The sequence below is a fragment of the Alligator mississippiensis genome, chromosome 5 (assembly GCF_030867095.1).
Source record: "Alligator mississippiensis isolate rAllMis1 chromosome 5, rAllMis1, whole genome shotgun sequence".
Lineage (NCBI taxonomy): Eukaryota > Metazoa > Chordata > Crocodylia > Alligatoridae > Alligator > Alligator mississippiensis.
This window is the reverse complement of record NC_081828.1, coordinates 24,650,068-24,663,256: the sequence shown is the minus strand read 5'-3', so window position 1 is coordinate 24,663,256 and position 13,189 is coordinate 24,650,068. Positions and strand designations below refer to the sequence as shown.

At 41.4% G+C, this 13,189-nt stretch overlaps 1 protein-coding gene across 8 annotated transcripts in view; it reads left to right on the top strand.

Moving 5' to 3' along the window:
• The window catches only part of ADGRL4 (adhesion G protein-coupled receptor L4), a 211,682-nt gene that overhangs the window by 161,309 nt on the left and 37,184 nt on the right, over positions 1 to 13,189 (top strand). For 7 of the 8 annotated variants that reach the window (XM_059727988.1, XM_059727990.1, XM_019489077.2 and 4 more), the window contains 3 exons: positions 3,342 to 3,494; positions 12,124 to 12,285; positions 12,868 to 12,938. In XM_059727988.1, the coding sequence (XP_059583971.1) occupies positions 3,342 to 3,494; positions 12,124 to 12,285; positions 12,868 to 12,938 (386 nt within the window). The remainder of the gene's footprint in view (positions 1 to 3,341; positions 3,495 to 12,123; positions 12,286 to 12,867; positions 12,939 to 13,189) is intronic. The other variant, XM_059727991.1, reaches the window with a different exon arrangement.

Here is a 13,189-nt window from a genome sequence, read left to right as displayed (position 1 = left end):
GGAGTTAGACACTTAGGGTATTTAAAAATTTGCTCCAGGAGTGAGGGGGGTTACTTTAAATAGAGCGGCTCCAAGATCTGTTTTAGTTAAAGCACCAAGTATTAGTGTCCCCACCCTGAAAAATGGCGGTGAGACACTTTAACTGAAGATCATCAAACAAGTTTTAAAGTGCCCCCATGGTTATTTTCAGCACAGAAACACTGATACTTGGAATGCTGGAGTCTGCCGGAGCACGGTATTTAGTACACTCCAGCAGACTTGATTAATCGAGTCTGGTCCGACACACTGTAATTACAGCCTTACTGCATGTGTATATGTGTAATATCATAGAATCGAATACACATAGAATATGCTGCAAGAAACAGATACATTGTAGAAATTCAAGAATTGTCTCAATGCACCCATTCTAAAAGAAGGACTACATGTAATCAATACCTGAATCTATGACTTCCTTACAACTTTGGATCATTCCCTCTCCAGGAAGCGTCTGTATAGAAGAAATCTTCATAAAGATCTGCTTATACATTTCCTTCATTGTTGTTCTCTAGAGGACACATGAACAGTCTTTTGAAATAGTCTATACTCTCTGCCTTTAAAATTGGCTCCCCCAGGAATTTGTGGGAAATGAAAGCCAACTAGGTCTTCTTGTTCATATCTGCCCTCCTCTGTTTTTCACCATCAGCTAAAAGGAGGCATTTCAGGGAAATGATATTAAAGCCTTTTATAGAAAATCTGAGAACAGATGAGGAAACATTATGTGTCTGTGTATTCCTGATACCTGATTATCTCATTCTCCATGTATGGATCTGGAGAGACCATCTAGGTTCATGCATGGTCTATGGTGATTTTGCAAACCCAAAAATAAAATGTATATGTTAGGTAGTGCAAGGCTGTTATTAACTTTCATCCCACTCCCCCCAAATGCCTCTGTCTTCTCTTCTTCAGACTAAATAAGCCCATATTCCCCAGCTCTTTAACCATTTTCATTGCCTTCCACTAGATTCTCTCCAATTTGTCAATATCCTTACTGTAGTGGGGGGCTCAAAACTGGACACTACTCCAGATGTGGCCTCACATGTGCCAAATAGAGGGGGATAATCCTGTGGCAGCACTCCTACTAATGCAGCCAAGTATGCTGTTACCCTTCATGGCAAGAAGGGCACATTGACTCATATTCAGCTTACTGTCCACTGGTCCTTTTCTACAGAGCTGCTGCTTAGCCAGCCAGTCCCCAGCCTGTTCCAGTGCATGGGATTGTTCCACCCTAAGTGGAGGACTTTGCATTTGTTCATGTTGAACCTCATGAGATTTTGTTTGGCCCAGTCCTCCAATTTGTCTAGGTCACTCTGAATCCTAGCCCTGCCCTCCAGTATATTAACTACTCCCCCATCTGCAATCTTGCATGAACATGCATACCTTCCCATCTTCCAGATCGCTGATAAAGATAGTGAACAAAACCAGCCCTGGGATTGACCCCTGATTCCACTCAATACCAGATGCCAAGTAGACATTGAGCCATTGATTACTACCTTTAGAGCCTAACAACCAGCCAGTTTTCTATCCATCTTATAGTCCATTCATCCAGCCCATACTTCCTTAGCATGCTGGCAACAATGTTGTGGGAGACCATATCAAAAACCTTTCTAAAGTCAAGTTATATAATATCCACTGCTCCCCCCTCATTCACAGAGCCAGTCATCTCAGCATAAAAACCAGTCAGGTTGGTCAGGCATGACTTACCCTTTGTGAATCCATGCTGACTGTTTCTAATCACCTTCTCCTCCAAGTGCTTAGAAATGGATTCCTTGAGGACCTGCTCCATGACCTTTCCAGGGACGGAGATGAGGCTAGCTAGTCTGTAGTTCCCTGGAGCCTCCTTTTCCCCCCCGTCTTAAAGAGGTGCATTATATTTATCTTTTTCCAGTTGTGTGGGACCTCTCCTGATTGCCACACATTTTCAAACATAATGGCCAGCAGCTCTGCAAAAACAGCATCCAACTCTATCAGCGCTCTTGAGTGCATTGCATCTAGCCACATGGACTTGTACACATCCAGCTTTTTAAATAGTCTCTAACCTGTTCTTTGGCCAGTGCTGACTGCTCCTCCCCAAACTGTGCTGCTAGATGCAGTAATCTGGAGGCTGACCTTGCCTTTGAAGACTGCGGTAAAAAAGGTGCTGAGTACTTCAGCCTTTTCTGCATCATATGTCACTAGGTTGCTTCCCCACATTTAGTAAGGGACACACTCTTTCCTTATCTACCTTTTGTTTGTGACATATTGTAGAAACCCTGCTTGTTAGGGTTAGAATCATTCTTTCCTAGCTGCAACTCCAGTTGCATTTTGGCCTTCTTGATTTCATCCCTGCAAGCCTGAGCAATAATCCTACACTCTTCCCTAGTCATTTGTCTAAGTTTCCACTTCTTGTCAGCTTCCTTTTTGTGCTTTAGCTCACTGAAGAGTACCCTGCTAAGCCAAGCTGCTCTTTTGCCATACTTGCTAGTATTGGGATGATTTCTTCCTGTGCCCTCGGTAAGGTTTCTTTCAGGAACAACCAGCTCTTGTGGATGTCTTTTACCCTTACACTGGCCTCCCAGGGAATCCTGCCGATCAGTTCCCTAAGTGAGTGAGTCAATATCGACAGGGTCCATACTGTCTGTTGCTCTCTTTGCTTCCTTTCCTCAGGATCCTGAACTCAATCATCTCATAGTCACTGCTGCTCAAGTTGCCATCCACTACTATATTCCCCACTAGTTCTTTCCTGTGTTTGAGCAGCAGATCATGAAGAGTGCAGCTCCTAGTTGGACTCTCCAACACTTGCACCAGGAAGTTGTTCCCAACACTCTCCAGAAATTTCCTGGATGCCTGTGCACTGCTGTCTTGCCCTCCCAGCAAATGTCAGGATGATTGAAGTACCCATGAGAACCAGGTCCTGTGATCAGGAAACTTCCTCTAGCTGTTTGAAGAAAGCTTCATCAACTTCATCCTCCTAGTCAGGTGGTCTATAGCAGACACCCACTATGACATCACCCTTGTTGCTTTCCCCACTGACTGTAACCCAAAGCTCCACTATGAAACTGGACTTTCAACAGGCCTAACTCCAGTTTCATAGTGGAGCTCTGAGCAATCACACAGCTTTTTTACATCAAGTGCAATTCTTCCTCCTTTTCTCCCCTGCCTGTCCTTCCTGAGCAGTTTGTACCCATCCATAACAGTACTCCAGTCATGAGAGCTATCCCACCAAGTCCCTGTTATTCCACTCACGTCATATTTTTCTATAATTTATGATTTATAAATAAATTAATTATTAATAAATGATTTTTCTATAATTTATGTCTTGACAGATGATAATGAATGTGAAAATGCTACTCAGCCTTGTGGGGAGAATGCCAATTGCACAAACACGGTGGGAAGTTATTACTGCATGTGTACACTTGGTTTCAAATCCAACACTGGTCAAGAGAAATTTATAACTAATGATGGAACTTCCTGTGTAGGTAAGTTTCTAATGTCATCCAGGTAGCTTTAAACTGTCACTCATTTCCTATTCCTTCTGGTAATTAGAGAAATCTAATAAAAGGGATTCAGAAGGGTCTGATCTGTGGAGTTTGGAATCAGGATATGAACTTTAATAAAAGCCTGATATAGGCATGGTATTCCAAATCAGGCCTGTAGCTCTCAGTAATAAAAGACTGTAACTCCTATTAACCTCAATAAACTTTTAAATGCAGAAGCTTTATAAAATATATGTTTGTGTATGGTTGTATATAATGAGTGTGAAAATGACATTCAACCTTATGCACAAACATGCAGGAAGTTATTAGTGTACATAGCTATACTATATTTACTCAAATCTAAGATGAGGTTTTTTTTCCTCCCAGTCAAACAATAAAGGGTAGGGGAAGAGGCAGAGACTGCAGGGAGTGATGGGGAAGGGGCAGAGATTCTGGGTAGTGCATGGGGGAGATGCAAAGACTGTAGGGAGTGGATCGGGGGGCAGATACTGGGGGAGAGGTGGGGAGAAAGAGATAGATGTTAGGGTACTGCGGGGGGCAGGAAGGCTTCAAGGGGAAGAAGTGCAGGGGGGTCAAGGGCAAGGGGTCTATCTGAACCCCCCGCCTCCCGGTCCCCTGCCTCCCCCCCAACCCCAGCTACTGCTTTCCATGCTGTAGTAGCTGGGGGGAGGGGAGGTGAATTTAAGACAACCTTCCAATAATTACATTCTTTACCTGCAAAATTATAACAAGTTTATAAAAATTCTGTATATAGAAACTAATTAGTGGAGGGTTGTTTTAAATTCAGAGTCATCTTAGGTTCGAGTAAATGTGGTAGATATAAATGTATGGCTGGAGGCTAGCCGCTCATTCCATCCATCATATGGCATTATGTCCTGGCCCTGCCATCAAAGTCAGCATGCTAAGAAACAGGTTAGAAGGGAGTTAGCAAGAGCTGAGCAAAAAGCACGCTCATCAGAACTTGGGCCAGGAGAATGGTTCCTAGGTTTGTCCCATCATGCTGTTGCTGCAAAGCCAGATTACAGCAAATATTACAAAATGCTCCTGATCTTCTGCTAATTCTTCCAGTCTGGTTTAAGGTAATGAGTAAAATCAGTATTTACCCTACCTTCCATACAGCCCATCAGTTTCTGCCTCTCTAGCAGTTTGATAGATCACATTTAGGATTACAGGTCAGAAAAGGTTCGCTGGGAAAATGTTATTTCTGAACAATTGTGCAGTCCTTAAGGATTGCCCTTCATTGGAAGAATTGTAACTATTTCTCTTTTTTCAATCCGCTGGTAATTTTCTTTGTGTGCTGTGATATTCCTCAGGGAATGGGAAAACAAGCAATAAATCCATTGCCTCTTTACACCTTTGTGCTGATTGTGTCTAGTTCCAAATATATCTCCCGTAAGCTTGACAGCCCTGACAATCTTTCATCTTCTTACTATTCCTAATATCAGCAGTATGGTTGCATATTAAGCTAAAAAGTGATTTAATCAAAATTTCTTTGATATTCCTCACATCCTTATATAATGTCTCCACTTTACCAGGTAGTTATGAATTGTTCTTGAATTATCTGGGATTCACACTGTTAGCACAATGAGCTGTTTCAATTCACCTGATTCTAGAAGATGTCTTGATTTTTACTAGTTATGACATTTCTTGGGCTTCATAAATCTTGTCTTCAAAGTTGTTTCACTTGATGGTGCCTACAATTTCTTTACTTTTTCACCATTTGGATGCTGTTGACTGCTAATTTCTTATTCTTAACCTTTTTTTCCTTACTCTGCAGGTTCTTTTGTCATCTTCTAGTGGGCTTTTGTGCAAATCAGTGTGGGGAGAGCTGACAGGTTTTAAAAACGTATGTTAAAATAAAAAATATATTGTGGCATTTCATCCCATTAAATATTGGTACAAATTACACTGTCAGGTGGAAAAGGAGACATATTCCAAACACAACCCTTTACTCCTCAGTTAATTTTGCAGTTTATCAATCAAAGAAACCATAGAGGAATTTGTTATCATTCAGATCTGCTACTGAAGGGGAAGGTCTTAAACATGTTTTCTATATGCAGACAGTAACCCACTCCCTACTACTATGCCCATGAATAAGTCTCTGGAACAGAAACTAACTTTACAATAGGAAATAAGCAGGAAAGAAACAGTGTAGATTACTGTGTATGAGTCTAGCTGTGTAACTTGCACTAGAACAAAATGGTGGAACTTTCTTCCTCCATTAATTTAACAGGGCATGTCTACACAAGACACTATGTTGCCATAGCAATGAGCTATGGCAACAGTTTCGGTGAGCACAAACCTTGACACCAATGCTACTGCGCAGTACCAACAAGCTCATTGCTGCTACACAGTAGGGTCAGAAATGACCCATGCACTACTGGGACTGCTCAGTAAGAACTGCGCAGTCAGGGGCACATGTCGACTTGCCCACTGGGTATTAATTCTAGAAACTAGTGGTGGAATTTTGTCTCATCTTTACCTATTTCACCACTGATCATTTTATCGGGTAGAATAGGGAAAGAAGTGATAACAACATGCACAGGCAGAGGAAAAGCTGGAGATTTCTGTAGAAACACAAAGTTAAGAAAATAGCAACACAAAAGGAAAAAAAAGAGGGAGAGAAACCAAGTAGAGTAAGGAAGGCAGAGAAACTCAAGGTAGAAAAACTGTGGTTCTAAAGATGGGGTCATTTTCCCACTATAATGCTGAATGCAAGTTAAATGAGAAATAACTACAACTTAATTTACCACGTAAAGACCATATTCTGCCTTTGATCTTTGGATCTTATTGAGTGTTTAGTGGATCAAAAACCACAGAACATCTCTGGATGTGTTTAAGTTCAATCCTATCCCAAGGGGATAAAATAGAATGTCCCCCTACACAATGAATTGGACATCCCCACCTTACAGCTAAGAAGTTGCTGTAACATTTGGGAATGTGTTATCACCTACCTTCCCAAACTTCTCTTACCACCTATCCTCTCTTATAGCTCTTCTGTTCAGTTTGCAGCATGGAATGCCATGGTGTCATTTGTGCATGAATATGGTATTATGCCACATTGTGTATCTCCTTTTCAAGTTCTTTTCATATCTATTCTGCATATATTGCCATCTCTCACATTGTAAAACCAATGAGAACATCTAATCCCTTGCAAATGGACTTTTCAGTACCTTGGGAGCCACTAATAAGCAGTTTTTTGTGCTATAGACATCAAGCTGTCTTGACTGGCTGTTAGAGAATCAAAGCAATGGAGGTATGATCCAGTAATTGGCAAGACTGAATATAATAACTATTCTCGCTACTTTTATATTAATTGGAATTCCCTGGCCTGCTGTAATAAATGAGGAGTGACAATAAAGCTTCTGCTTTTTACAATGAAAGGTTATCAATCTCTTTTCACACTCACTAAATTATATTGGTGTTAGTATTTGGAAGGGGTTTCCTTTAATATTTCTTTCTGATCAGAGCTTAAAGCTAAGTACAGACAGTGAAAACGCCTGAGGCTGAATTGCTTCAATGTTCGCAGGTTAGTCTAAACTGCATAGATTGAACTGATAAGCGACTGAACAGACATTCACTTTTGATTCCAGAAATGCAGCCGCATGCCTGCAGTGGTCCAGGCCACAAACCAGAGGATGCTAAAACACATCTTCCTGCTCAGCTGAGGCAGAAAGCTTGAGCCAAAGCTAGCCCACTCACCCTGTGAGGGGGGGTTTGTAAAGTAGGTTCAAAGCATCCTGGGATGCAGGGGGACTATGAGTTAACTTGAATCTGGAGAGGATCTGGGACAGAAGTTCAATAAACCGATTTAAACTAAATCAGTTAAGTCTGATGCTATATCCATCCAGGTTTACCTTAACACATTTTCAGCCTTCTGAAATCAGTTTATGTGCACTGAACTTCTGTTGTGTTACAGAATTGAACCAGTCACTTATACTGGTTTGTGTGTAACCTGCCCCTTGCCTTAAAGTTCAACTTCAGATTTTGTTTTGAATATTTGTTCGAGGAAGCTTTCTTCATAGATCATGACAACTTTCTCTTTAAAGATCCCAGCCCTCCAACCCTACTCTTGAATATTTTCACTTAAGTCTGTGTACTTGATTTATAATATGCTTTTGGGGCCTAATTCTGTATCCATTAAAGATAATGAGTAAAAAAATGAGGCGTAAGCTTCATGTGGAAATGGCTGGCTTTCTGAAAGTGCTGACAGATGGTTGTTTCCTACATGGTCCTAATGTTTTACACTCATTTAAAATGGAATAAATACCAAAAAGGCTTGAGATACTGCACAAAGTTAAGGAGAAATTTCAAGTGACATTATTAACCTATGTTGTTAAAAGCAATACTCTGCCACTCCTAATCTCGTTGATTTAAAATCTATATGAAAGTGGTCAAAAACCATATGTTTTTTCATTGTGTTATCCAGCAGATATTTTCTCCAGCAAACACTCTCCAGAATTAGATCAGGTTGATATGATTACATTCTTAGTTGAAACCAGAAAAATGCCTGACATGGGGTAGGCAGTTATTGCTTCTAGCCCAGCTCAGCTGCTCGTCACTGCAATGCTATTAGCATCCATGAAACTGCAAGTCCTGTCAATTTCCAGGCCATGGTTAGGGGTAAGTAACAATGTAAGGGGCCTTAATGAGCTTGAAACAGCTGAGAGCAGACTGTGCCTGCATGAATTAACAGGCATGGTTAAGCTGATTTAAACAGGGTCTTCAATAAGTATGATTTGGCAAATAGTCACCTTTGCACAATATAAATGGCTCTTCACCTTACTTGTGGACATCTTTATGGCTTATACCATACTGAAGAGTGCCCCCATCAAGCTAGCTATCCTTTTTGCCAGTCATATTATAAGCACATAATCTTGTACTTCTGTTTTGATAATCCTGCCTTTTTAAACCCCATTACAGCTAATAAGTAACAGCACAAAAAGATACTGCACATGAAAGCCTAATAATGCTAAATTAACAATTTACCAAATTTTTTTTTTATGAATCAGATGATCATAATGATCTCAAAATAGTTAGAATAGTAACTGATAGCTAGTAACAACCAATTGGAATGCATTCAATAATGTATGTATAGTTCTCCAAATTTTTTCTATATTTATTTATACATAGCTCTACAGTTTTTAGTATTGCTACCAATCATCCTTCAAACACCATTTAAAATCAAACTTAATAGATTATTTCAGCCCATGCAACCAGATAATACATTACCGGTTGTAATGAAGTTTGCCGGCATTCACGCTAGGGAGAGAAGTTACACATAAACCAGTTTAAGTGATCAAAAACTGGTTTAAACCTGTAACAGAATAAAATGGTCAAAACTGGTTTAAGATAAACCTGGCTGAATTTAGAAAGATTGAGGTCAACTTGGTTAATGGAACTTCTGTCCCAGACCCCTTCCTTGTTTAAGTTAAATCCCAGCCCCCCAGCATCCCAGCATGCTTTTCAGACCTGGTCTGGGATATGCTATGTGCTCCAGAGAGCAGGGCTTGCCCCACCCCTTTGCTCCCTAACCAGATCAGGAGTGGGGGCGTGGTCAGATGCCAGCCCAGTGTGGCCCCCTGAGGTGAAGGGGGCAGGGAGGATTTATTCCCCCTCCCTCTCCGCTGTGTATTTGTCCTCAAGGGGCCCTGCTGGGCTGGCATCTGGCCATGCTCTCACCTGTGCTCTGGCTTTATTCCCACTCCCTCCCCTCTCCCCTTGGGGACCCCAGCCAGACCTACTCCAGAAGCAGGGGTAAGGCCAGAAATCAGCTTGACATGGCCTCCTGAGGTGAAGGGGGCAGGGAGGGGGTTTATTCCCCACTGTCCTTCCCCTCTCCCACCAGAGGACTGAGGCCAGGGTCTGCCAGCCTCAGCCACTGCCTTTGCTGCTTGCCCCCGGCCAGGCAAACCCCTGGCATGGCCACCCCAAAATTTGGCTTAGCCCCCATAGCCACCCCTCCAAGCCCTGCCACTTCTACTTTTGCTGCACAGGCTCCAATAGCTCAGCCCACCCAGCTCCTACCCGCAGCACAGCCCCCCCTCCCGCTCCCACCCACCAGGAAGAGACTTGCACTCCCCAGGACACCATGACAGGGGATGCTACCCCTGTCAGGGTCCCTCCCCCCTTACTGCTTCAGTGGCTGGGGCATAGCCAGATGCCAACTGGCATGGCCCCTGAGGCAAAGGAGCCAGGGAGGGAGTATATTCCCCACTTCCTCACCTTTGTCTCCAGAGGACCCCAGCCAGGGTCTGCCTGGCCAGGGGCAAGTGACGGAGACAGAAGTTGGGGATGGAAGACCCCAGCTGGGGTCCTTCAGTGGGAGAGGGGAGAGGGGACCTCAGGGGCCCATGCCAGTGGGTGTCTGCCCATGCCCGCATCCCTGGAGCAGTGAGGAGGGAGGGACTATGACAGGGGCTGCTGTGCCCTGGCCAGGCAGACCCTGGCTGGGGTCCCCTGGGGGGAGAGGGGAATAAACCCCCACCCTGCCCCCATGCTGGGCATCTGACCATGGGCCAGGGTCTGGCCACAGTCCTTCTCCCCCACCCCCAAAAGCCTGGCATGGGCTCTTTCTCCCCTCTCCCTCCAGGCACACCCCAGCTGGGGAGCCTGCAGGCCAGGGTGAGGTTTTAAACCATTCCCCAATCATACTCAGGCCTACCAGGGCCTGGCCATGCCCCTTTCCTCAGCTCAGCTTTCCCTGGCCACTGTGGAAGGGAAAGGAGGGCTGCTCTAGTGCCCTACAGCTTCTGACCTAAGGCACTACAGGCATGTGGCTGCATTTCCAGAATTAAAAGTGAATGTCTATTCACTTGCTTGCTGATTCACTTGCTTGCCAACCTACGCAGGTTAGACTAGCCTGCAAAGATTGAATCAATTCAATCTCAAGCTTTTTGAATGGCTGTACTTAGCCTTATTGATGTTTAGCAGTGAACTACATGCTGGAGAACTTGTTAGGGCCTGTGAATCAGTCTCTAAATATGTGACAAAGCCAAGAAAATCCTTGGTGGTAAACCTGATCTGTTCAGCTATTATGCAAACTGGTGTTGTCATTGTTTTCTCACCCTCGGCACTTCACTTTAATCAAAGAGCATCTACGTTACACTGAGTCACATAATGGGACACTAAGAGAAAGCTTGCTTCAAAAAACAACCATACAATTAAATGATGTGAGTGGGCTATTTAAGTGCCAGGACTAGAGTTTTTAGCCCAGTGTCTTCAAGTGAGAGCTTTGATTATGATTTAACTTTTGTGTAGCTCCATATCATACTGTACTGCTCATACCTTTTTCTCACATTTATCAAATCTACTAGAATATTACATGGTCTGACAGCAGTCAGATCATAGAAACTGTGTAAATAGGAATGACAGTATCCTGGAGACAAATGTCTATAATTTTTTAATTAAATATGGAAACAAACTATCAACATAATGCAGATAAAAGCCATTTAGCCTTATGCTTGATCCTTAAAGCTGAACCTTTCTGCCTTTTGATATGCATCCTTTCTTCCACATTATTTGAATTTCTGCTGCCTAAAGTCCACTCTGCACAAAACCACTCATTCTCTTCACTGTATATACTCTCCCCTGAACCTACCTAACATAGTATCTTAAATGTTTTCTATCTCACACTGTTCAGTTCTTCCCTCATCTCCAGCATATCATTTTATAGAGTAATATCCAGTCCCAAGAGTCATTCTATATAATTTACCTCCATAGTATGTCAGTTGAAATCTTTGACCTCCACCTCCAGACAACCAGTATAGTGTGGAACCCTCATCCCCTTCCCATTACATTTACTTGCATCATGCCCTAGAATTCAAAATGTATAGATTCCCATCCCATAATTCATTACTGTAATATTCAGATCCACCCTTACCCAGTCAGCTCAATTCCTGAATGTACCTACCCAACTATACCCAATTCAGTTGCTGAATGTACCAACACAACTATAACTTAATGAGATGGCACCAACAATTTTAGAGAAATTAATTTGAAATGTGTCTAAATAGATACATCAAGCATTTTAATGAACACATGACTTAAATATTAGATTAACCAGACAATCAGACTGATCTCCTGAAGTACTAAAATCATATGTATTGACTTTAAAACCCAGCTGCAGTTTCCTTTCTCTTCTATAACTAAATAGTAGAGGTGTGAAAAACTTTCTAGGGTAATGTGTAGAAAAATAAATACTGGATATTTTTCATTATGTAGAGTCCAATGTTTTGTTACTATTGAATTATTTTTTATTTTTAAAACATGCAATACAATGTGTGCAGTAATAAAAGTTATTTTTAATTCACATAAACTTATTATGCGTATGCACAAATCAGAAGCTTCTCTTTGAACAATATCTTATAAATGTTTATTGGTGACATTAAATTTTTATTTTTAAAAGATAGGCTTCACCATCATGTATCCTACCAAGCCCTAAGTGATATAATTGGTAGATATTTTGCCATTAAATTTGGCTTTTTTATGTCCTTGCTTTTTTTATGAAATTTTGATATGAAATTGCTTGCAGTATGCAGGTCTATTATCAACAAGGCAGCAAGGTGTTAGTCTGTAAATATTTAATAAAAAATTCAATTTCTCACGATAGTTGCAGATATAGATGAGTGCAGCGAAGCAGGAACTGTTGCCTGTGGAGATCATGCGAAATGTGAAAACGTGGATGGAGGATATAACTGCTCCTGTAAGGAAGGTTATCAACCATCCACAGGAAAATTACAGTTTAAGCCAAATGATGGCACTTCCTGCCAAGGTAAATGATATTATAAAGGTTTATGTGTTATTATGGAACTACATCTTCTGAGAAACCCACCAGTGTCTCTTTAGCCTCAGTTAGATTAATCATCTAGAAGTAAAAAAAAAAAGGCAAGGCATTCACATCTACATTTTCTAGGTATAGAATTGTGATGTTCCTTCTATAAATATGTTTTTGCTGAACAGTATGATGAAATCTGTTCTATATCGAAAATGCATCCTGACATTCGATGAGATTCTAGTGCATACTAGTATATGGGACTGATACTTCTCTCACATCTGCCAGTGTAAAGCTTGAAGCAGTGGACGAGACTCCTCCACTAGTATAAATGGAAAAAACTCCACCAAAGTCAATCATGCTGTACCTATTTACATCTGTACATTTTTGACTTACTATTACTTTAGTTGGGAAAAATAGTAAGTAATGGTCAGGATCAGATCTCACAGGTCTATGCTCATGACTGAATGCATATGTATAAAAGTTTAATGACAGTAGATTTGGGGTTGCTTCCATGAGAACTGTTATAGTGAGTGTGTTCATTGTTACAAAACTTAATTAATCTTATTTTAACTTCCACAGCAATTCCAAGGGCAAACTGTGAGTTATATGATGACTGTATAACTGAAAATAATAATAGAGTCTTAGCTAAAGTAAGTAACTTAAGTTTATATGTTGATTTGCTAAGCCTTTTTTTCTTTTTTGACACCATTGTTTCAATTGTTTCATAAAAAGTTTTAACAAATGATGGAGACATACAGTTGAATATAGCATGTTTTAGAAGTCTTTTTAATAGATCCAGTTTATTTAAAATGGGCTGTATATTTGAATCGCAGTGATAATTTGCCTGAAAGCCTTATGCTGTTTATATCTCCAATGAAGTAATTCATGTTGCATGTAGAAT